Genomic DNA, 24,975 nt, shown 5'->3' on the forward strand with positions numbered 1-24,975 from the left:
AGAAGTGTTAGGGTTTTGAAGATTTTCTACTTGAAGGTGTTTTCAATCCTTTTCTTAAGAATATTTTCTATGATTTCAATTATGAATATGCGGAACTAATTTCTATTGCTAGGGCGAAGCCTTGAGCCTTAGCATGAATATGTGATTTTTATTTAATTGCTTATGATTGATTGCATGCATATTTTGAATTGTTAATCACCGGGATAAAAACTATCTAATTGTCTTAATGCCTGATCACCATTAGGATCTTTAGAAAAGTAATTTGATGCAATTTTGGTCGGAAGGTTCCCTGAAATTGACGCTGGCTTCTTGTGATTAATAATTGTAATTTCTCTTAGGATGAATATCACGTCTTAAGGATTGCATGGTTTTTCAAAGGATTTTCATAAAGCATAATGAGTCTTTCATGTTTAGATTTGATCCGAACGTCCGGACGGGTTGCATGTTAGATATACGTTCTATGTTGGAGGTTCCAAGTAGAATATGAATTAGGAAAATCTAACCTTCAAAGTGGCATGTGTAGATCATAAGTAATTGGTAAAAATTCATAGGATTGCTAGGTGATGGTGGAACCCTAGTGCTTTCTTAATTTGATTTCTCTCAAAAACTGTTTTCTTTTCTCTCTAGCTTTAATATTGCAGATTATCTTATCATTAATAGTTAAATTCGTTTTTAATTTAAGTAGGTTATAAAATCAATCATCCAAATTTCTACTTTACAATCATTAATTGAAATCTGATTTGTTTCGAATTATTTAATAATCCCTGTGGAGAATGACCTTGCGAGATCCGTTTATACTACAATAACCTTGTGATTCTTGCAAGTAAAATAGGAGGTTTTTATCGCATTCACATGAGTAGTAAAAATCCCTATCAGTGTCGACAAGACTATACAAAGAAAGGAACAACCAAACAATGGCTTATATCCAAACAATAGATTTATTCATACATAGCCAAACATGCATTAATAATAGTGCAAACACTCATAAACACCTCAAATCCAAAACTCTCAAGCTTATAACATGGGCACATGTTATACACACATCAGACTACTACATCCAGAATACATGCAGATAGTAAGGACACTGCTATTCATTCTCATCTGAAGCCGAACCCCTGGCAGTATCACTCCGCGTCCTACCATCATCCTCTGCATCCCCAAGATCCTCTTCACCATCCCCAAGATCCTCTTCACCTCCAAAACTTCACCCAAAAAGCTTCATCCAAAAAGTTTCACCCAAAAAGCTTCACCTAAAAAAGCTTCACCCAAAAAAAAAACTTCACCTCCAAAAAGCTTCACCTAAAAAAGCTTCACCCACAAAGCTTCACCTAAAAAGCTTCACCCACAAAGCTTCACCCAAAAAACTTCACCCAGAAAGCTTCATCTACAAAGCTTCACCATCAAAGCTTCACCTCCAAAGCTTCACCTACAAAGCTTCAACACAAAACCTTGCTCCAAATAAACAAATTTTGTTCACAAAACCCAAGATGCCCTTGAACTTGTACAAAACACTTGGGTAAACATAAACATTTTTTGTTTTACACCCACAAGGGCCCAAAATTTTCCTTTTTATTTATTCACTTATATATGTTCCCAAACATATTATAATAGATCCAACAACAAGCCAAAGTCCCAAGTTTCATAATGGACAAAAGTACAAGCAATTCATCAATAATGAAGGTGCTACAAAACTTGGAATCTGCCCCAAAATAGAAATCCAACCCAAGAGACTTTTTCTCTCTCTCCCTCTTCCGCCTCCTTTCATCTATCAAATTTCTGCAACCTCTGCTCTTCTCCAATGGAGCTGAATTTTGGACACCCTATAGTTTTTGCGCATATGAACAACTTTCAAGAAGGAACCATTTCTGTTTGAGCGACGGAAATTAAAGTGTTGAAGCTCCAAACATGACAGTCGGATTCTTGCAGATTTCGAAGCTGCTGTGATGTTTCGAAGATCTGGAAATATTTAACCATTAGTTCATTCTGAATTTTTGATATGTTATGAAAGAGACGATGAGGAACAACTTCAATGAAGAAAGCATGCTGATCTGAGCAAGAGAAAATAGAGTTTCAAAGCTCACAACAAATCTGACGGGTTGACAGACAAATGATAACCAGTCATTCATCATACCTGAATTTCTTGAGTTATACAGCTCCGAGGGATCTCAAATTTGGATATGTTGTAGTTCACAAGCTGAGGAACAACTTCAATGAAGCAAGCATGCTGATCTGAGCAAGAAAAAATAGAGTTTCAAAGCTCACAACAAATCTGACGGGTTGACAGACAAATGATAAACAGTCACTCATCATACCTGGATTTCTGGAGTTATACTGCTCCGAGGGACCTCAAATTTGGATATGTTGTAGTTCACAAGTTAAGGAACAACTTCGATGAAGAAAGTATGTTGATCTGAGCAAGAGAAAATGGAGTTTTTGAAGCTCACAACAGGTCTGACGCGTTGATATACAAATGACGAACAATCACTCATCATACCTGAATTTCTGGAGTTGTACTGCTCCGATGGATCTCCAATTCGGATATGTTGTAGTTCACGAGCTAAGGAACAACTTTCATGAAGATGGTTTTGCGATTTGCGCCACAGAAAATGGTGTTATATTGAAGAGCTACCACTCCCTCTACGTAGACACCCTCCTTGGTTTACCTAGCTCCAACACCCACATTTCCTTCAACAAGACTGCAGTAAATCAGATTGTGAGGAAAGATGGCAATCTTTCCAGCCAAAAAGGAAAGGCAAAGCAAAAGAAAATTAAACACATTGATGGCATATTATGAAAGAAGAAAAGGAAAAGTAGTAAATGATGATGAAGTGTAGGAACAACATCATGACAAATGATGATGAGTCATGCTTTCCCCCCTCCTTGGATTCGGCTGAAAACATCCCCCTATTTGGATTCAGCTGAACACATCCCACTCAGTCGACAAAAAAAAAAAAAAAAAAAAAAACAAAAAAAACAAAAAAAAAGGTTCTAGGCCTCCACTTCTTTGGGCCTAACACATCTTCATAACAAAAAAAAACAATATATGAAGAAAGAGCCCTAGGTTACCACTTCAAAAAGAAACAAGTGAAGTTTTCCTACTCATGACATTGACTACTAGCTAGACACCTCATTCGGCAACTCTCTTCGCCTGAAGACTTGGGGGACTCCCACCATATACTACTGCACCTTGATACTCGGCAGTCTCACAACCACTCAGTGATTTGGATTTTTCAAGTCTCCAACCGAGAAGTTTTCCTCACTCGGGAAATTAAGGGAACACTACCTCAAACTACATGCTTCACTCACAAAGCTTCAACAATACAGGTTTCAACAAAAGCAAAAATTCAAAGAACTTTATGAAGAAGGCTTTGGTGTATTTAACACAATATGTTGAAATGAAGCAAAGCTTATTTATTAATATTTTCGATAAGCCACAAATATGTACATATACATGAGTCAAAATAAACAAACAAAAGGGAGCCTTCACAAAGGTTGCTTAGGGGAAGTCTCAGCAGTCGGTAGAGCCCCAGAAAGAGAAAGCACCGGAGGGTGGTTATCCGGAGCCTCAGTACTTGACAAAACCCCAGAAGGAGGAGGCATTGGAGGTTCATCATTTGAAGCTTCATTACCAGGTACAGCCCCAGAGGACGAAGGCAATAAATGCCTTTGGAACAAACCCACAAACCGCTGATGATCAAGTAAAACCTTACCATCAGATTCCTTCATCTGGTCAAGCTTCCTCTTCATGTTTGTAGCATAGTCATGGGCGAGCCGGTGCAACTGCTTATTCTCATGCTTGAGCCCTCTAATCTCCTGTTTGAGACTCATCACTTCAGCAGCCAATGATTCAACTTGGCGGGTTCTAGCAAATAGGCGTTGGGCCATATTAGACACAGAACCTGCACACTGAACACTAAGAGCCAGAGAGTCCTTAACAGCCAACTCATCAGACCGTTTGGAAAGTAGTCTGTTATCTTTGGGAGTGAGAAGGTTCCTGGCCACCACTGCAGCGGTCATATCATTCTTCATCACAGAATCCCCAACGGTAAGAGGACCAGTAGGGGATATGAAGGATGGGCGCCATATGTTGTCTGGAGAAGGCGTGGCTGTCTCTTCTCCAAGGTTCAAGTCAAAACGACGGTCGGAGGGTCCAGACATTTTCAAATGTGTTGAAGAAGGAAGAGGTCAGACAAATCAAGATCTTAGAAGTGCAAGAAATGAGCTTCTACTGGTAGAGATTCAGGTGTGCTGTGGAACTTAATGCCAGCCTCTATAAAAATCTGCACTCGACGGAGCTTCAGAAATCGAAGAGGCGTTTGCTTTCTCAAAAGCTGGGCTGCTCAGAGACCACGAGGGCCGATCTCAGAAATCGAAGAAGCACCTGCTTTTTCAGCCTCGTCAGCACCTGTCACATGCACAATCAGCTTTGCGGAAATTACGGGCAATCTGTCGAAGATTTCTGGTGAAGTAGAAAAGCACGTGAATCTTACTGTTCAATCACCGCTCTCCATATGCACCATCAACTCCTCGGGTACCACATATAACTTTGTCAAAGATCTCTGACAAAGTTTAGGCACGAGAATTTCGAAGTTCCAGCCACCCTACTATTACCCATAAGGGTAAAGGAACAGCACCACTGCTTGACAACTGGAAAGTCCCTATGTGTGTCGACCTCCGTGTTTTGCGGCAAGACAGGTTGGCAAGAACGTCCAACCTTTACTCACATTCGAGAAAAGACTCCCAACATAATTACTTTCTCAAAAACCGGAGTAGCACCGCTTTCCGAATCTCGAGAGTCAGATCCTCGACGGGATTGCTTGTTCGAAAACCGAAGAGGCACAACTCTCAGAACTTCGAGAGCCAGATTTCCTTAGATAAAGCTTGTCTGTAATCTTCACACGTAATATCAGCTTTCCGGATACCACATACCACTTTTTCAAAGTGCTCTGACAAAATTAAAACACGTGAAGCTGGCAGCTCCCACTACATTGCTGTGACCAAGAAGGGTAAAGGAATAACATTACTACTTGTTATTGGCAAATCCCTATATACATTGACCTCCCTCCTCAACGGACAGGCAAACCTGCAAAAATGCTCAACCCTTTCTCGCATTCGAAAAGGCACCCTCAACATAACCTCTCGAAATACTCAGCTTTATTTCCCCCCGATAATACCTCAGCAAATAAGCCACACCAAGAACAAGAGTATCTCATATCATCAGGGTCGAAAGCAAGAGTATCCCATATCATGCTTTCTCCCTGTCTTTGACTTTGTCCTTGTCCACACCTGCAGGACAAGGAGAAAGAGAGCAGTCAGTCGGAACCTGAAATCAAACCTCCAATTTGGAACTGACTGCCTGGAGCCTTTGCCTGGTTGCTTACTTAGCATTGCTCTCGAGTACTCATCCTCAACTGCTGTCAAGGTCACGAATTCCACCGGCAAATACCTCATGACAGTTGATCAGATATTGGCTCTTTACACTGAAGCTGCCAAGCGGGGATGAGTCACTATGAAGGAATGTTCTGAAGGACCATTTGAATGCAAAGGTTGCACACCACTTCTGCCATGCAAAAGATTGAAGCAGAAGGTTCAACGGTGGGCTGAAACAGATCACTACAGCACGACACCTTCCCATACCACATTCATTATTCCGTCAACAGCAAAAGTATCCCATATCATCAAGGTCGAACGTACTCTAGATTTGATGGACTTGTTTTGACCCTCAAATTTTTGAGTCGGCCTTATACTCTGAAGGGCACCAGAAAACCCTCCAGCACAGTTCAAGAATAAGCCTGTGGAAAGTTACTTCTTCAAAAGCAAAAGTATCTCATATCATCTCTTATCCATTTGCTTCTCCTTATCCTGACAGTTGAATGAGAGACAAGGAGAAGAAGAACAATCAACCGGAAGCCGAAGTCAAATCTCTGATCCTGGGTTGCTTACTTGGAAGTTTGACTGCTTACCTTGTATGTCACCTCTTTCGGCAGATCTCCTAGCTCGGCGACTTGGGGGACTCCTACTATAGGGTTTGTATCACACTTGACTAAGCCCGAAACTACAACTAAGCTTCAAGTGAAATTGATACATTACCTTGTGCGTCAACATCAGCTAAATACACCATTCCCGGATGGAGGAAAGGTACTTCCAGAGAAGGGCAGATGAAGATCAGACCACACTTCGGTACTTAGAAGTTTCGTGATTACTCAAGGGATTGGATCTTGCAAGTCCCCAACTGAGGAGTTTCCCTCACTCGGGAACTTAGGGGAGCACTGTTTGTACCATACTTGACCAATCCCGAAACTACCGAGCACCGGCCAACGCTATACTGTCAAGGACCCAGAAGAGTTCCCCTCCGACTAGGAGGCCAATCACTACTCGACACGTGTCAAGATTAGAAGCCAATCAGAGCGCAGCACGTGTCGACATCAAGAACCAATCACAACATGACACATGTCAATGTGACAAAGCTACAAGTTTTTCTATAAATAGGGGTCATTCCCCCACAATATGGCCTAATGCCATTTGTGTTAAATCATTCACAAGAACTCACTAAATTGAGAGCTTGATCCTTTGTACTTGTGTAAGCCCTTCACTACTAATAAGAACTCCTCTACTCCGTGGACGTAGCCAATCTGGGTGAACCACGTACATCCTGTGTTTGCTTCTCTGTCTCTATTCATTTACGTACTTATCCTCACTAGTGACCGAAGCAACCCAGCGAAGGTCATAAAACCTGACACTTTCTGTTGTACCAAAGTCTTCGCTGATTTTGTGCATCAACAATATGTATATAATTGGAAATGCTATAACGTGGTTAAGTATCAAATTTCATCTTGGTTTATCTATATGTATATTACCTGCACACAATTATTATGAATGCTTTGAAGTGCAAATGTGAACGCAGGACACCTAGGTAAGTTCAGGTGAGTTTATGGTATTAGTTAAAATGATGGGGTTATGGTATGACTACATGTATGTTTAGGCAACTCCGACCTTGTCGTATAGGTTGCAATGATAGGCAACTCTGACACTGTCGTACAGGTTACCCATGAAGCATATATGTTACAATAGATACAGTTAGAGCTCATAAACTTGCACCCTGATGTTAGTGCTCCCACCCGTGGCCAGGGCACAGTCCTTCACGTGATGTTCATCTCCCGCATCTTACGCTCACCATGGATCCAAGGTAGATGCACAGTCCTATCGTACAGACCACTATAGGTGGTTCCGACTCATAGGTGACCCACGATTATTCGCACAGTCTTCAAGTGATCGTAGCACTTGAGCGTATTTATTTACACCCAGTCCTGTAGTACATACCATTTTAGGTGGTTCCGACTCGTGTGCAGGTATATTTATTGAGCTATGGATAAGTTGTATAGGTCACTAGAGATGACTCCGGCTTATGAGCTAACATATGTGATGAAATATGTGATGAGCTAGCATATGTGATAAAATATGTGATGAGCTAGTATATGTGATAAAATATGTGATAAGCTAGCAAATGTGATGAGATAAAATATGTGATGAGCTAGCATATGTGATGTTATATGTGATGAGCTAGCAAATGTGATGAGATAAAATATGTGATGAGCTAGCATATGTGATGTTATATGTGATGAGCTAGCAGATGTGATGAGATATGTGATGAGCTAGCATATGTGATGAGATATGTGATGAGCTAGCATATGTGATGAGATATGTGATGAAATATGTGATGAGCTAGCGTATGTGATGAAATCTGTGATGAGCTAGCATATGTGATGAGATGGGTAAGTCATATAGGTCACTATAGGTGACTCAAACTTCTGAGTTAACATCGATTGATGAGATATGGGTGCAGTTGTACAGGTCACTATAGGTGACTCCGACTTGCATGCTAGTATGTGTTATTAATCACATGATTATTGATATTGCTTATGAGATGTTGTGTTGTGGAATATTTATGATTTTTCTGGAAACTATGCAGGTGTTGTAGCGAAGGGTTATAATGTTTTATATGGTTTCTATTAAAATGTTATTTCTAGGGCCACTCACCCTTATTTTGTTTTCACCATCCAGGTTTTATTAGTGGAACTTTCTTATCGTCGAAGGTTCGTGGCGATTCTTAATATTGGAGATTCTTTCGAGGGTACGATTCTTAATTCACTTTACTGCACTTTACTGCACTTTACTTATGCTCTGACGTCACGTGTGAAGTGGGTTCATTTCCGCTCACAGTGCACTATTGCATTTAGACACTTTTAGGTTTAAATTTATCCACTTTTTCCATATCATCATACTTTATGGTTTTGTCACCTTCCAGGTTTCGTCACCTTCCAGTGGACATCCTGGGTCAGGGTGTGTCACTACTACATCTTCAATTACCTATCCAATTAGCAAATATTTCACATATTTCTTAAAACATAAAGTGCATGATTACAACTTAAGTAGTGCGCCTTCAAAACAAAATGCCTTCCACTTCTTCACCTCAAAAAGGTCGGGCCTTTGCATACTATGGCTGAAGAACTTCATTGCCAATGACCTCGAATCTCGGATTCTTTGCCACTGATGAGTAGATTTTATATTATATATTTTACCCTAATCTTAGTATATTTTGGTTAATATTTTGGAAGAATTTTGATACTTTGAATTGTATTTTCAATATAGGACTTTCGACTTCCTCTGGAGCAAAACATGACCAAATGGACGAATTTTGGAGTAATTCCAGTTGGAGGACATTCGTGAGTCACTTAGCGTGTTCGTATCAAAATTTGGGATTTTTCTACCAAGCAGTTATTTTCTAGCGATGGACAGTGTTGGAAAATGACGTTTGGGGCTTAAATTGCGTTTTTGGAGCCCAAGATGACCTCAGATGGGTTCGTGACCTTCTGGAGAAGTGTTCAGAATATTCCAAACATTAAATCCAGCTATATTGGGCCAGTTTTGGAGCAGCTTATGGGTCCAAAACGTGGCTGTTTAGATAGACGAATTTTACCATTTAATTTAGGGTTATGTTTCCTATTTTTATTTTATTATTAATTTTAGTTTCCTAGGGGAAATAAAGGACCTGTTTTTAGGGTTTGTGTTGGGGGGCTTAGCAGATATATTGCTTGGCCGTCTACAGTTTTTCGACAGGCTTTATTTTATGCAATTTTGGAGATAGAGAGAATTGCTAGGGTTTTGGAAATTTTCTACTTGAAGGTGTTTTTAATCCTTTTCTTAATAATATTTTCTATGATTTCAATTATGAATATTCGTAACTAATTTCTTTTGCTAGGGCAAAGCCTTAAGCCTTAACATGAATATGTGATTTTTATTTAATTGCTTATGATTGATTGCATGCATACTTTGAATTATTAATCACCAGGATAAAAACTATCTAATTGTCTTAATGCCTGATCACCATTAGGATCTTTAGAAAAGTAATTTGATGCAATTTTGGTCGGAAGGTTCCCTGAAATTGACGCTAGCTTCTTGCGATTAATAATTGTAATTTCACTTAGGATGAACACCACGTCTTAAGGGTTGCATGGTTTTTCAAAGGATTTTCATAAAGCATAATGAGTCTTTCATGTTCAGATTTGATCCAAACGTCTGGCCGGGTTGCATGTTAGATATACGTTATATGTTAGAGGTTCCGAGTAGAATATGAATTAGGAAAATCTAACCTTCAAAGTGGCATGTGTAGATCATAAGTAATTGGTAAAAGTTCATAGGTGCTTTCTTAATTTGATTCTTCCAAAACTGTTTTCTTTTTCCCCTTGTTCTAATATTGCAGATTGTTTATTTTTAATTAATTAATTTCGTTTTTAATTTCAATAGGTTATAAAATCAATCACCTCAATTTCTATTTTACAATAATTAATTGGAATTTGGTTAGTTTCGAATTATTTAATAATCCCTGTGGAGTACAACAACCTTGTGATTCTTGCAAGTATAATAGGAGTTTTTAGCCCGTTCACATGAGTAGTAAAATCTCTATCAAGAAAATGGCGTTGTTGCCGGGGATTATTTAAAATAATCCTTACTAATCAGATTTTCAATTAGTTATTGCTGTTTATACATATAAAAAAAATTTATTTAACTTTCATTTTTATTTTATTTTTATTTTTGCAGATTACAAGGATAATCTATGCATGGTCAGCACTCGTACAACACCGCAGAAATTGCTTCCTTTCGATCCAGAGGTTGAGCAAACTGTACGGAGAGGACGCCGGGAGAAAAATTTGCAATGGGTTCCGTCATTACAGGAGACTTTTCTGCAATCTTCATTTTCTAGGGACCTGCATAGTAAAGAAAAAATGGCATTTGTAATTCCAGAGGCAGGTCAGCCTTTGGGTGAATCTTTAACAGCCCATACTACAAATATACTAAGTTGCATTACTTATCCGGCAGTGGAGGAAGGGTCTACATTTGAAATAAAGCAGCACATGTTGAATATTCTACCTACATTTCATGGGTTATCATCTAACGATCCAAACATGCATATTGCAGAATTTTTAATGGGATGCAAAAATATTTTGGTGAGGGGATTCTCAGCCGAATCTATTAAGCTGCGTTTGTTTCCATACACTCTAAAAGATCAAGCAAGAAGATGACTCCTCACACTCCCATCTGGTAGCATTAGTATTTGGGCCCAACTTAGTGAAAATTTTTTAAACAAGTATTATCCTGCTTCAAAGACTCTTGACATGAGAACTCATATTTTATCTTTTGCCCAAAAGCCAAATGAGGGTCTCATGATGCGTGGGAGCGGTTCAAAGAGTTGATTAGAAAATGTTCACATTCGGGTATTAACACTACTGATCAAATGCATATATTTTTCAGAGGGTTGAATATGACTACAAAAACTCTTGTCAACGCTTCATGCGGAGGTTCGTACAAAGATAAAAATGCACAAGAGGCTTGTTTGTTATTTGAAAAAATGGCAACATATACGCAACAGTGGGCAGTTGAGCAGCCACAATCTAGGTTTGTTTTTTAGATGTCTAATGGTTCACCATATGTATCGGCACAAATTGAAAAAATGGAGAAACAGCTTGAAAGATTTGATGCAAAATTTGACATGTTATTACAAAGAATACCAGGTTCACAGGTTGCTGTACAGCAGCCCTTACAAGCTGCCTGTAGCATTTGTAACATGATAACTCATGATTTTATAAGCTGCCCACATAGAGATGTTTGTCCAGATTTTACAACAGAGCAGGTTAATGCATTCAACAATTTCCAACGTCCTAGATATGACCCATATTCAAATTTCTACAACCCAGGTTGGAGAGATTATCCTAATTTAAAGTGGGACAAAGATCAGCACTCTAGGCCTCAATTTCAACAACAGGTACAACAACCTGCTGCACCTAGGGCTGCTTAGGAGGTTGCAATTGAAAAATTAGCGAATACGACCACTCAAGAAATCCAAAATCTACATGCAGCAGTGAAAAACATGGAAAAACAAATGGGGCAGATTGCTTTGCAGGTTTTAGAAAGGGCACCAAGTACATTTCCCAGCCAAACCGAACAAAATCCAAGGGAAGGTGCAGATTGCAAGGCAGTTAGAGTTTTGCGTTTTGGCAAAAGTTTTGATAATAGAGTTGGAAATGGTGTTCGAAATTCGCAGGTGGCTTCACAGCCAAAAACAGATTCAGGAATTGTTGAAAAATTTGCCTATTTGAAATATTCTGAACAACCCTTGAATAGTTCCGAAGATGGTGCGGATATTGTAGCGGATCGTGTATATGAGCCACCTATGTTTTATCCCGAATGGTTGAAGCCTAAAGTTAAAGATCAACAATTGACAGATTTTATGAAGACCTTGTCTAAGGTTCAGATTAATCTACCGTTAATTGATGTCATGAAGAATATTCCCTCTTATGCCAAGTTTTTGAAGGATGTTTGCACAAAGAAAAAAAAGCTCGTGGATTTTGAGAAAGTGATTTTTACAGAACAATGCAGCGCTGTTCTACTACACAAGTTGCCCCAAAAGAAACAAGATCCAGGGAGTTTTACAATTTCATGCACAATTGGAAATTCTAATTTTAAACGTGCTTTAATAGATTTAGGTGTTAGTATTAATTTAATGCCCTTTTCTATTTTTTAGAGACTAGGACAAGGAGAAATCAAGCCTACATCAGTAATTCTACAACTAGCGGACCGTTCGGTTGCTTATCCTAGGGGAATTATTGAAGATCTAATTATTAAAGTGGATAATCTCTATCTTCCTGCAGATTTTGTGATTTTGGATATGGATGAAAATATGCAAACACCAATTATTTTGGGACGTCCTTTCATGGCAACTGCTCGAACGTTAATTGATGTAGAGGCTGGAACACTTACACTTCGTGTGCAAGATCCATCTGTTGTGTTTAGTTTATTTGAAGCAACTAAAAGGCCAAGTGATATGCAAGATTGTATGCGTGTTGATGTGCTTGACAGCGTATTACATGCTGAAATTACGCCACGTTTGACATCTGATCCATTGTTAAATGTGTTGCATGGGTTTGAGAATAAAAATACAGAAGATGAAGAGGTTTTTGAGTATGTTTCAGCTTTGGAAAGTGTTCCTTTTCAACCCCTCGTTGGAGGAACGTTTTTTAGAGTTTGGGGGAACCCAAAAAACTGTTGCAGCCTTCCAAGGTATAGCCACCCAAATTGGAGTTAAAAGTGCTTCCAGAACACTTGAAATATGCTTATTTGGGTGCAGATTCTTCGCTGCCAGTTATTATTGCTGCTGATTTATCATCAACAGAAGAAGATAAATTGTTACACATTTTAAGGAGTTATCAAGATGCAATTGGTTGGACTATAGCTGACATTAAAGGGATCAGCCCTACAATTTGTATGCACAAAATTTTGATAGACGATGGAGTAAAGCCTGCCATTGACGCTCAACGTCGATTGAATCCAATTATGAAAGAAATTGTTCGTGATGAAGTTATGAAGCTTTTAGATGCTGGGATGATCTACCCCATTTCAGATAGTAAGTGGATTAGTCCAACTCAAGTGGTGTCAAAGCGTTCTGGTATTACAGTTGTGCAGAAATTCATTGCCAATGACCTCAAATCTCGGATTCTTTGCCACCAAGAAATTAAGTGAGCTTGAAGAAGTGGAACTGGGAAAGAAAAACAGAGAACACTATATCGGTGCCATTAAGGTTTGAAGAAGTGAAAAGCGAATCACATATCGGAAATGGAGTGGTGACACCTATCACTCTCCTTAACTTACAAGTTCAACCCCTAAGAGAATAAAGATGCTAAAATCACCTACAAGGTCAACTCCATTAAGGATGAGAACACTTGGTAACATCCATGAAGCCTACAACTATTGTGTAAAGGAACCTGAAAATGTGAAAAAGCAGAAAATGATCAATTTGGCAAAGGTCAATGAGAGATGAAATTGATGTGATTGAGAAGAATTGCACTTGGGAACTTGTAGATTGTAATTGGGTGAAAGGTCTATAAGATCAAACTCAATATGGATGATTCAGTACAATAGAATAAAGGAAGGCTAGTTGCCACTGAATATTTTCAGCGGCCTAGAGTGGATTTCAATGAGACTTTTCCTTCTGTGGCAAGGTTGGACAATATTAGAATCTTGATAGCCTTGACTACACAAAATTTGTTGCTCCAGATGAGATGGAATTGGAGTGGGTCAAGAATCCAATGGATAGGCCAAGTCATATCTCGAAGCCTTGACTTCAGTCGAGGGAGAATGAGACAAACAAAAAAAGGAGCACAGATGAGGCATTGATTCAAAAACATTGCAACTAAGGTGTAGCTTATGTGGACCTCTAAGATATTAGGGCATTCCTAACGATAAAGACATAACCATCTGGAAAAGTGTTATGTGCATGTTTTGTTGATAAAGAACTAGTGCGAGCATAACGAAACATACCAATCATCATTCCGAGGATCAGCGGGTTCGATCTGCTGAGAATATGTAGTGATAGAATAAGCCCAAATCCGTGGTAGCTTTAGAGTAGCAGAAAAACGTCTTCAAACACCAATTCAGTGGCGATGTGTAGGCCTATTATCATCATCTCAAGAACGAAGGAGATGTACAACCTAGTGCAATGTGCTAGGTATGGTAAAGCGCCAACTACACTTAGATGTGGAACTTTGAGTTCTAAAACCTCTTCAATAGTCTCATTTTGCATCTAGTGTATGGATGATTGTGGGTGTAAGACATTCTATGTGTATTTCGACTGGTAAACCAGAATATTGTTAAAAGAATGGTCAATCTTCAAATCAATGCATAGACAAGTTTGCCAAGATTTTTTATCTCAAATTCCCTCTTCAAGTGTGAGGCAGTTTTCTCAAGCTATTCTAGAGTTTAGTTGAGATTTGTGTAAGAAGTGAACGATTAGATAAAAGCCAAATGGGAGGGAGGAAGTATAAGAAGTGAACAAAATGAAGGTGTGTATGAACAAATGAGATTTCTTTAATTGGATGCTTGGTTGAGCCATTTTGATCACATTTGACTTTGATTGAGCCGTTATTGTCTATTGCATGCACGTGAGAATCCCGGTGTGCCTTAAAGGTAATTTTGTCTTTTTACCTAAAAGTTCACGTGTCGCCTCTATAATTTTCTTGATTATTTTTTGCTCCACACACGGCATACAAAAAGATTTAAATGCTTTTTTTGAAACGTGGATTTCATGTTTCATGTGTTAAAAAATAAAAAAATAAAAAATTAATCAACATGTTTTTAGTTCCATTGGTTAGGGTTTTGTTGAATAATAAAATGTGGAAGTGATTTTGGGAGTTGAATAAGATAAAATAATCTTGGGACATACACGTTAAAAGTGATTTAGAGTGGATTCAAAATTTTTTATTTTGATTTTGTTAAAGTCTTATGAAGTCGAAGTTAACATTGCACATTAGGATATATGCGTTAAGTTTTAATTGTCATTGCATAATAGCAGAAACGAGAACGTTCAAGGTAGAAGATAAAAATAGGGCAAAATCATCTTGTTTCTTGATTCTTCCCGCCGTGACTCTGCATCTGCTTCTTCCAGCGGTGCTTCACAAACGGAAAACTGGCGTCCTCCTTTGGGAAATGAATGGCATCCAGTTATAGGTTCCACTGGTTTCATTGGGAGGGCCGTGGTTGTAGGCAAGACTCTCTATGCCGTAGCATTGTCTCATAATCTGGTTATAGCATTCTCCTTTGGGAAATGTGGTGGTGAAGACGGTCCTATTGCCTATACACTAAGCCCATCCTTACCATTGAAAGGCCTAAAGACTGCAGATCCACCATCTCCATTTTGTGAGATGACGTCGGTGTGTTTGGTTCATTTGGGTGGCCGTGATTTTTGTTTTGTCGAGACCGGGCAAAGCCAACACCTTGCTGATATCCAACATATTGGTGTCACCACGTTTGAGATTGTTGATGATGGAGAGGAAGGGAACCCTGTGATCAATACCTTACATTCAACTGTCTATGCTGTGGATACCTCGGACTTGGAAACTTTCGATATTGACTTCGGCTTCGCGACGTAAGTTTTCTTCAAGTTTCTTGTGTTTTCATCTATAACTAATCTTAATTTGTCTGTTGTGGTTCATTTACGCATTTGTATGTAATGTAACCTCTCTATGGTTGATGATATATATGACTTAGTTGGTTGGACGATGTTGAACCGGAAGGGGAGATTATGACACTCCTAATTGAACAAGAAGAAGCAGAGTGCAAGGTAATTAAGTCACCATCCTCGCCTCACTCCTAATTGAATTACTTATAAGCACTTTGAAAAGGGAAGAAGAGAGGCCTCCCAATAAGATGGAACAGAGGCTACTGTGACCGGAATGTGTTTGTTTATATTGGAAGGAGTAACGCAATACTAGCAATTTTCAATTGGAAAAACGATTTGTTCTGGTTCCTGTATTGGTCATTTCAATTTGTTTGCTGGAGTTGATATGTAGTGGGCTGCCACCTGTGGGGGCTCCTCCTGGAATTTTTGAGACTAATCTCCGAATATCTTTCTTGCATATCTTTTAGTTCACTTTCCATTGATATATTCCCCTCCTTCAGTGATGCTAATTCACTTAATAAGTCGCCGTACCTGCTATCAGCAGTGGGAAAGTCTTGGTTCTTGTTCCGATGCAATCTCATCGCTAGTGGCATCTTTAGCTACCTGTATGATAAAGATGATTTCTCCAATCATTACAGACATAATATGACATCATCTAAAGGCAAACAGGGAAACAGAGAGATTGGACAATAAGAAGCAGCGAAAGCCAATAGAGGGGAGTAGAGAAGCACTAGAACAAGGAAGAGCGTAACCCTCGACAGTTGGGGTTTCCAAAGCAGCTTCCTTTGATTTTATTTGTCCCCGAAAAAGTTAAATAAGTAAACAAGTTGAGACGCTATTAGTACATCTATTAATAGAAACAGAGGCTGGAATATGATTTGAATATTGCATTGGACGATATTTTACAGGTTTTGAAGTTCGCAAAGACTATTTATGCTGTGTTGTTATTGCGATTAAAACTAGATCTTCTGTTGGTTTATGTTTCGTAAAGTTCTCTACCAAAATTGTTTCAATATAGTGCTAGCAATTTAAATTTTACCTCAAGCATTTTTATTCTCTTTCATACCTGCAACTTCTTTCGAACCACGAGCAACTGGCAAAGACTAATTTATGGTGCCAACAACAAGAGCTTCGTCAATGGAGGACAACCACAATTCTCAAAAGCTTCACACACTTTTGATCGAGACAGTGTGAAGCAAAATCAATTTATGGTGCCAACAACAAGAGCTTCATCAATGGAGGGCAACCACAATTATCAAAAGCTTCACACACTCTTGATCAAGACAGTATGAAGCAAAACCAATTTATGGTGCCAACAAGAGCTTCATCAAAGGAGTTCAACCACAATTCTCAAAAGCTTCACACACTCTTGATCAAGATAGTGTGAAGCAAAACCAATTTATGGTGCCAACAAGAGCTTCATCAATGGAGGGCAACCACAATTCTCAAAAGCTTCACACACTCTTGATCAAGACAGTGTGAAGCAAAACCAATTTATGGTGCCAACAAAAGCTTCATCAAAGGAGTTCAACCACAATTCTCAAAAGCTTCACACACTCTTGATCAAGACAGTGTCACACTCTTGATCAAGACAGTGTGAAGCAAAACCAATTTATGGTGCCAACAAGAGCTTCATCAATGGAGGGCAACCACAATTCCCAAAAGCTTCACACACTCTTGGTCAAGACAATGTGAAGCAAAACCAATTTATGGTGCCAACAAGAGCTTTATCAATAGAGGGTAACCATAATTCTCAAAAGCTTCATACACTCTTGATCAAGACAGTGTGAAGCAAAACCAATTTATGGTGCCACAAGAGCTTCATCAATGGAGGGCAACTACAATTCTCAGACCTTCGAAGCAAATTCAATTTATATGGTTGATCCAAACCTTCAACTACTACAAGGTGTGGCTTGCATCACAATCTCTTGCTCAACAGTGTGAAAGCAAAATTTGTATATGTTGTCTCTCCCACATTTTCAAATTTCTAGTTTCCAAAAAAAAAAAAAAACACAAGGGAAATTCAACAAAGCTTCATCAATGGAGAACAACTACAAATTCTCAAAAACTTCACATTATCTTGATCAAGATAGTGTGAAGCAAAATCAATTCATGGTACCTAACAAAAGCTTCAACTCCAAAGCTTCACCTCCAAAGCTTCAACTCCAAAGCTTCACCTACAAAACTTCAACTCCAAAGCTTCACCTACAAAACTTCAACTCCAAAGCTTCACCAACAAAAACTTCATCAATGGAGGACAACTACAAATTCTCAAAAGCTTCACACTATCTTGATCAAGATAGTGTGAAGCAAAATCAATTCATGGTACCCAACAAAAGCTTCAACTCCAAAGCTTCACCTACAAAGCTTCAACTCCAAAGCTTCACCTAGCTCGGCAAATCTCCTAGCTCGGCGACTTGGGGGACTCCTACTATAGGGTTTGTATCGTACTTGACCAAGCTCGAAACTACAAGTAAGCTTCAAGTGAAATTGATACTTTACCTTGTGTATCTTCATCGGTTAAAGATATCACCCCTGGATAGAGGAAAAGTACTTCCAGAGAAGATGTCACATCTACATATGAGACAGATAAGGTAAGTGAAAATGATACCACACTTCGGTACTTAGAAGTTTCATGATTACTCAATGGCTTGGATCTTGCAAGTCCCTAACCGAGGAGCTTCCCTCACTCGGGAACTTAGGGGAGCACTGTTTGTACCATACTTGACCAATCCTGAAACTAATGAGCACCGGTCAACATTATACCATCAAGGACCCAGAAGAGTTTGCTTCCAACCAGGAGGCCAATCACAGCGCGACACGTGTCGACATCAGAAGCCAATCATAGCGCGACACGTGTCAACTTTAGAAGCCAATCACAACACGACACGTGTCAATGTCAGAATGAAACTAGAAACTCTCTTTTATAAATAGAGATCATTCTCTCACAATATTTCCTAATGTCATTTGTACTAAATCATTCACTAGTACTCACTAAAGAAGAGCTTGAACCTATGTACTTGTGTAAACCCTTCACAATTAATGAGAACTCCTCTACCTCGTGGACGTAGTCAATCTGGGTGAACCACGTACATCTTGTGTTTGCTTCCCTGTCTCTATCCATTTACACACTTATCCGTACTAGTGACCGGAACAATCTAACGAAGGTCACAAACTTAACACTTTCTGTTGTACCAAAGTCCTCGCTGATTTTATGCATCAACAAAATCCATCAGAAACTATTACGCGACCAATGTTTTCCTTGAGCCTCATTTCAACATTAGTGAACACATCTTCCTTCTTTGATTTTCAAGTCAACCTTAAGCTGGAATACCTGTTTTCTAAGTTTCTCTTTTCTCTACCTCATCCTCGTATTTAACACGTTTAAAGTCCTTACACCGAGCTTTAAGCTCTTCTATCTCTGATTTTAGGAGACCAACTGTCGCCTCCTTTTCATCTTTGAGATGCCGCATTCTATTCAAAACCTCCAATGACTTCTCTACTTCCTTCTTAAGAATAGAAATTGTACTTACCAGCTCATTTCTTTCCACATTTCCTTTTTGTATCCGCATTTCAGCTTCCTCGCTTGATTTCTTCACTTGTTCTGACTCAGCTTTCAAATTTTTGCTTTCCTCCACTGGCTCAGAAAGGCTGTCGTTCTCTGCCGTAAGCCTTTCAATCTGAGATTTAAGCTGTAAGATCACCTGAGAGAGATTTCCTTTACTTCTTCCTCTTGTTTCTCCTGATGGTCGAGCAGCTTGGAATTGTTGTCCATTTCCAATACAATCTCTTTTATCTGTCCGGTTTTCTCGTATAAGTGGTTCGAGAGCTTTTGCAATCATTTCTTGTAATCATTTCTAACTTCCTGGAGCTCGTCCTTTGTTTTCTGGAGCATTTATTCTAGTTGACTCTTCTGCACACACATTTCACTGGCTTCTGTCATTTGCTTTCAAGGCTACCTTTTCATTTGCATCAAATATTGAGGCCATTCGCACACAGAGTCTTTGGAATTCTTCCCGAAGCATCTCAGCTGTATTAGCATTTTTTGACCCAGTTTTTCGCGGTGTTTCCTCTGCTCGGATGGCTCTTTGCTCATGCTCAACTTTGGCACCTGCTACAGCCTCTAAATCAGCTTCGAATATTGTGCCTGCTTCTCCAGTTCTTCCTCCAGGCTTCTGATATTGGATTCAAGTTCCTTTCTGGTAGCCAACCTATTTGAAAAATCTTCCGACTTCTTCTTCAGTTCCGTTTCCTAATCATCGACTTTGGCACATGTCACAGCTTCTAAATCAGCTTTAAATACTTGTGCGTGCTTCTCCAGTTCTGTCTCAAAGCTTTTGATATGGGATTCAAGTTCCTTTATGGTAACCAACGAATTCAAAAAATCTTCAGGCTGCTTCTTCAGTTCTGTTCCCAAATCCTCAACTTGGCATTCGAGTTCATTTATGGCAGCAGAGGGAGATGAGCATTTGTACTGCATCTTAAGTTGTTCTTGCAGTTGGCTTTGATTTAGTTTATATGAGATGTCATGGTTTTTCTGTTCGAATATCTCATAGTCAAGTGCAAGCTGCTCCATTTGCATCTAGAGCTCATCTTTGTGTCTCCTATAGATTTCTATTTCAAGTTTTCAACATAGAGTTCATCAATCTGTTTCTCGAGCAGGTGTGCTTTCTTGGCATTGATGTGCTCCTTAACAAGATCTTCCAGCTCCAACTGTTCCTCATCCTCTCTTGTCCCACCTTTGGAGATGGAAAGATTTCCTATTTCACTATTTTTCTGCTCCAAAATTTCCTCCAGGTCTCGTACCGAAAGAATTAAATCAGAATTTGATTCTTGTGTCTTCTGGAGCAGTAAATAGAGATTGAAACTCAGGTCCTTCTCATAACTTAATTCTTGTCTGATTTCATCAACAAGAGCCCGCAGATCCCCGCCTTCTAACTGGAACCTGTTTTTAATTTTTGCACCATCCATACGTTTCTAAAAGGACTTTAGTTTCTCAACTTCCGCCTTGGAAGAATCGCGTTCCTCTTTCAAGTTGATGGCTTCTCTTGAAAGATCCTGCCCCCTTTTGCTCTCCTTTACCATCTGCCTCCTTAATGTTTGTAATTCTAGCTCTGACATATCTACCTGTCTGGATAGAACAAAAAGCTCAGCCTTTAGCTTTTCAATGTCGTCATCTGAAGACTGTTGAGACCATTCTCTTGTAATGGTATTCCGAGAACTCTTTGTTGAACCATCAGTACTTACTTCATGTACTGAACCTGCAGACCATGCCCATTGTGACTGCTGATTGTCGTCATAAGTTGATGTTCGGGTATAAACAGCAGGATGATGTTGTACTGAGGAGTGACCCGAAGATGATAGAAAGTTAGAAGGAACTCTAGATCCAAATTCTCGCAGAGTATCAAGTCCAGAGCCACGGTCGGAACTTGACAATGTAATATCAGATCGATGCTCTGCGGTTGAGCTCAGCAACTTGGGTGGTTGTATTAATGCCCTCATCCTGTGAATTGACATGAAAACTTTTAAGCAATAGAAAGAAGATCTTTGCATTAACGAAAAATGAATTTTACTATCACATATCCACCCAGCCACCAACTATCTCAATGGAAAGGAGTAATAACTTCGAAAAACAAAAACAAAATGAAAACTTTCAATAGCAGAACACATGACATTTGAAGCTTTAAGCGAGACACTCACAATTGAAACACTTTCCTCCGTATCCTTATTGCTTAAGAGTTCCTTGAAGCTTCTATTTTGTGATTTAAACATTTACATCTTCCCCGCCTTCTTACATCCTCTGAGGTGCCTAGCAAAGAACAATAGTGCCAGCCACCACAAGTCATCTCAAAGTTCAAGCACTTAACGATGTGACAGATCATAACTTGATTGTCTTGGTTGAAATATACAACAATGAAGTACATAACCGGGCTAACAACAACTGATGAAGTTTAACAAAGACTTGCTAAATGTTGGCCAAAGGAACATGCATAGAGTATAGAATGAAGCAGAAAGCAAGAAATTTGGTCACAAAACTGATGCACTCTTGCCCAGAAGTGCAAAAACCATATATATATGAGACGGTAAAACTCTAGTTCTGCTAATAAGGAAAGGTGGAAAAATACATACATACATACATATATATATATATATATTAATGATATAAATTGTCATTGATTTATTCCTCCCCTTAAGTGAAGCTAATTCTGTTAATAAGCTGCCGTATCTGTTATCAGCAGTGGAAAATCTCAGCTCTTGTTCCAATGCAATCTCATTGCTAGTGGCATCTGTAGCTACCTGTATGATAAAGATGATTTCACCAATCATTACAGATATAATATGACAGCATTTAAGGGCAAAGAGAGAAACAAAGAGACTGGACAATAAGAAGAAGCATGAGCCAACAGAGGGGAGTCGAGAAGAACTAGAAGAAGAAGAGCGTGAACTCAAAGTAATGTTCGTAATCCATATGCCCCACATGTGAACCCCTATAAAGATAAAATAACCAAAGCTTACAAGCGTCTAGGCATGAAAACCTCAAATTTGGTTTTTCTTTTTAGAAGAAATATAGTTACATTTACAATTTTCTGGTATCCATCATAATCGAATTCAAGCATTCTATCAGATGCATTACGGAATATGGAAGGTTTGCTTACCGTTTGAAACACACTATTCTGATTTTTTTCTTCCACCCTGCTCTCTAATCCTTCGGTCGCACTTGGTGCGATGGCAAGTGTCTTCGCCCATGAGCGGTAGGTCTCGGGTTCGAGACTTGGGAGCAGCCTCTCCATAAATGGGGGTAAGGCTAGCCGACATTCACCTTTCTTAGACCTTGTGTAAAGCGGGAGCCTTATGCACTGGGTACGACCCTGCTCTCTAATCCTTTGATTAGTTCTGAAGATCATTTTCCTTCACGAAAAATGAAGCAGTTGAGGTTTCCAAAGCAGCTCCAGTTCTGTTTTCAAATCCTCAACTTGGCATTCGAGTTCATTTACGCCAGCAGAGGGAGATGAGCTTTGATCTTGTTTATATGAGATGTCATGGTTTTCCTATTTCAATATCTCACAGTCAAGTGCAAGCTGCTCCATTTGCATCTTGAGCTCATCTTAGTCTCTCGACTCTCTCCTAAAGATTTCCATTTCACCATAGAGTTCAGCGATCTGTTTCTTGAGCAGGTGTGTTTCCTTGGCATTGCTGTGCTTCTTAACAAGATCAGCTCCAATTGCTCCTCATCCTCACTTGTCCCACCTTTCGAGATGGTTGCCTTCAACCCTGCAGCATCCCCGCAGGACTCTGGCCTGTTGGAAAGATTGGCTATTTCATTATTTTTGTGCCCCAAAATTTCCTCCAGGTCTCGCACAGCAAGAATTAAATCAGAATTTGATTCTTGAGTCTTCTGGAGCTGTAAACGGATATTGAAACTCAGGTCCTTCTCAAAACTCAATTCCTCTTGTACCTCTGTACTGAGGTGTGATTCAAAGACGACAGAAAGTTGGAAGGATCTCTTGATCCAAGTTCTTGCAGAGATTCAAGTCCAAACACATTGTCAGAACCTGACAACGTAAAGTCAGATCCAAATGATGCTCTGTGGTTGAGCACAGCAAATTGGGTGGTTCGATTAATGCCCTCATCCTGTGAATTGACATGAAAACTTTTAAAACAATAGAAACAAGATCTTTGCATTAAAAGAAAAATGAAATTTGAAAAACAAAAGAAAAAAGAAAACTTTTCAAAATTTCTCCAACAAAACAAAATAAAAAAGCAGAAACATAAAAAAAAGACAACTCCATAAAAAAGAAAAGAAAATAACTACAACATTTGTATATACCTCGGATCAACATTTGCGTGCAACCTTTGAATGGTAACCTATTCGAAACCATAAACAAGAGTTCGATAAGAAAAAAGCAATCAAATTGTTGTCTAACATTCTATAGTTTTGACAAAGTGGGAGATTACTAACATGCATAATTGTTGAATTCTTGAGGGGAAAAGATACACAGGATGAATTAGTAGCCTCGGCATGGTCAGCAAAATCGACAGAAAGCTCCCCAAGAACACTAGCATTCGACACAAGAGAACAAAACCAAATTAGATACTCATAAGCGGAATCAAATGCTCACTACCCAAAATCTAACAAAACAATTCATACAGTTGAGACAACAAAGTTGTAGACACTCTCTTTGATGTTCCCGGTTCTTGGCTCACGGACGAATTTAACTGTTTCATAGACCGGATTTTCCCATCGACACCTCCCATCTCGAACTGTAGATTTATCTGATTTCACAGTTGGCTTCCCCACATCCACAGGAACCACAGATAACCAGCAATGCATCCACACCCAACTGTGTCACCTGAAATCACAAAACCAAACACTATCTTACATATAATTCTCCTAAAACCTCAATCACATTCACACATTCATACTCTTCAATTGCATATAAATTTTTGGCTCTTTCAATACAATGCTCAATTGCATAAAAAATTTCCAACTTTTCTGTTTTCAGACACTCAATGATAAAAAAATACTGTTTCTGTTTCATTTTCCTGCATTCTCTCAGCCACAAAACAAAACCCCATTGGGAAAACACAATAAAAAAGCTTAAATTCGTTATGTTACACTTGTATGAAGTTCATTTAAGCTTGTATTTTCTAAATGCTTAATCGTAGGTGTATTATTATTAATCTAGCTAGGCTTGTGTTTTCGATTATACAAAACAAGAAATAATTAAGCACCATTCCGATTTTTTTTTTTTTATGGATATTCATGAAGCATGTTTGGATTACAGACAAAAGGGTCAATTATGGAGGAGGGGATTTTATCATTTGGTAGCAAAAAAAGGCCTAACCTAGAGCCCAAAACCAGAGACAAAACAAAAGAAAATTCGAGAAGTTTGCTACCACTGCCGCAACAAGGCATCACGATCAACTCGATTCGACCCTTCCAACAGACATCAAAAACCCAACTGAACAACATCGCAAAGATGAAATGAAGGAAGACCTTATCATCCAGCCATGAACGCCACGCCCATCTTAGTCATAAATTGAAAAAAGTCATCCACCAATTAAAAAAAGCTTGGTCGACACTGCCAAAAGAGGTAGACAGAGACAAGGTGGAGGTGTTGTGAACACCTGAGCTAGTGTAAACACCGAAACTCTACACATCATTTCAATTGATCGTAACAAATTTTGTTGAAGACTGACTCTTGACCAGATTGGAGGTTGTTGAGGAAGATGTCGCTTATGGGGTGTGAAGGGTAGGGCAAATCGGGAAGGAGAGTTGGGGATAAAATAGCTGAAGGAATTGTTGACCCTAAAAACTACCAAGCCTACGTGGCGCGCAGGTCGAATAATTAATAAGCTAACTATGTGCTTCAATTGTGTACAAGGCGTGCCAACTTGTTGGCCGAGCTTGGCTAGGGAGTAAAATGTGTTGATGTTGCGTTAAGCGCGTTGATAACTTCTTGATC

At 39.2% G+C, this 24,975-nt stretch overlaps 2 protein-coding genes, 1 long non-coding RNA gene, 1 other non-coding gene and 1 pseudogene across 5 annotated transcripts; 1 reads left to right on the plus strand and 4 right to left on the minus strand.

Annotated features, from left to right (window-relative positions):
* Positions 1–1,742: 1,742 nt before the first annotated feature.
* On the minus strand, positions 1,743–2,640 carry LOC139197039 (uncharacterized). Its single transcript, XR_011582014.1, has 4 exons — positions 2,495–2,640; positions 2,313–2,410; positions 2,132–2,229; positions 1,743–1,956 (listed from the first exon to the last, which is right to left on the minus strand). It is a non-coding gene; the product is annotated as an uncharacterized lncRNA (long non-coding RNA).
* Positions 2,641–10,670: 8,030 nt separating this feature from the next.
* Positions 10,671–10,774, minus strand: LOC139197273 (small nucleolar RNA R71). Its single transcript, XR_011582512.1, has one exon. It is a non-coding gene; the product is annotated as a small nucleolar RNA R71 (small nucleolar RNA).
* Positions 10,775–14,936: 4,162 nt separating this feature from the next.
* Positions 14,937–21,083, plus strand: LOC139197042 (uncharacterized). The gene is made up of 3 exons (XM_070823514.1): positions 14,937–15,475; positions 15,598–15,670; positions 20,776–21,083. Exons 1-3 carry the CDS (start codon positions 15,252–15,254, stop codon positions 20,878–20,880), a joined length of 402 nt encoding a protein of 133 aa, XP_070679615.1. The 5' UTR covers positions 14,937–15,251; the 3' UTR covers positions 20,881–21,083.
* LOC139197160 (uncharacterized) lies at positions 18,648–20,084 on the minus strand (annotated as a pseudogene).
* Positions 21,084–21,530: 447 nt separating the features above from the next.
* Positions 21,531–24,769, minus strand: LOC103454297 (uncharacterized). 2 transcript variants are annotated; one of them, XM_070823513.1, is made up of 6 exons: positions 24,507–24,769; positions 23,658–23,859; positions 23,469–23,565; positions 23,337–23,374; positions 22,165–23,140; positions 21,531–21,805 (listed from the first exon to the last, which is right to left on the minus strand). In XM_070823513.1, exons 2-5 carry the CDS (start codon positions 23,762–23,764, stop codon positions 22,984–22,986), a joined length of 399 nt encoding a protein of 132 aa, XP_070679614.1. In that variant the 5' UTR covers positions 23,765–23,859; positions 24,507–24,769; the 3' UTR covers positions 21,531–21,805; positions 22,165–22,983. The 2 variants fall into 2 exon arrangements, with proteins under 2 accessions (XP_070679614.1, XP_070679613.1); XM_070823512.1 differs by having other exon boundaries at positions 24,407–24,754.
* Positions 24,770–24,975: the final 206 nt, after the last annotated feature.

This window comes from Malus domestica, chromosome 06, assembly GCF_042453785.1.
Source record: "Malus domestica chromosome 06, GDT2T_hap1".
Taxonomy (NCBI): Eukaryota; Viridiplantae; Streptophyta; class Magnoliopsida; order Rosales; family Rosaceae; genus Malus; species Malus domestica.

Bases quoted from the DNA above. Each gene is read 5' to 3' on its own strand.
- LOC139197042 (XM_070823514.1), top strand. From the start codon at position 15,252: ATGACGTCGGTGTGTTTGGTTCATTTGGGTGGCCGTGATTTTTGTTTT. The intron at 15,476-15,597 runs GTAAGTTTTCTT...TATATGACTTAG, and splicing joins ATTGACTTCGGCTTCGCGAC to TTGGTTGGACGATGTTGAAC. The intron at 15,671-20,775 runs GTAATTAAGTCA...CTGAACCTGCAG, and splicing joins AAGAAGAAGCAGAGTGCAAG to ACCATGCCCATTGTGACTGC.
- LOC103454297 (XM_070823513.1), bottom strand. From the start codon at position 23,764: ATGGGAGGTGTCGATGGGAAAATCCGGTCTATGAAACAGTTAAATTCG. The intron at 23,375-23,468 runs GTTAGTAATCTC...GGTTTCGAATAG, and splicing joins AGAATTCAACAATTATGCAT to GTTACCATTCAAAGGTTGCA. The intron at 23,141-23,336 runs GTATATACAAAT...GTCAATTCACAG, and splicing joins CACGCAAATGTTGATCCGAG to GATGAGGGCATTAATCGAAC.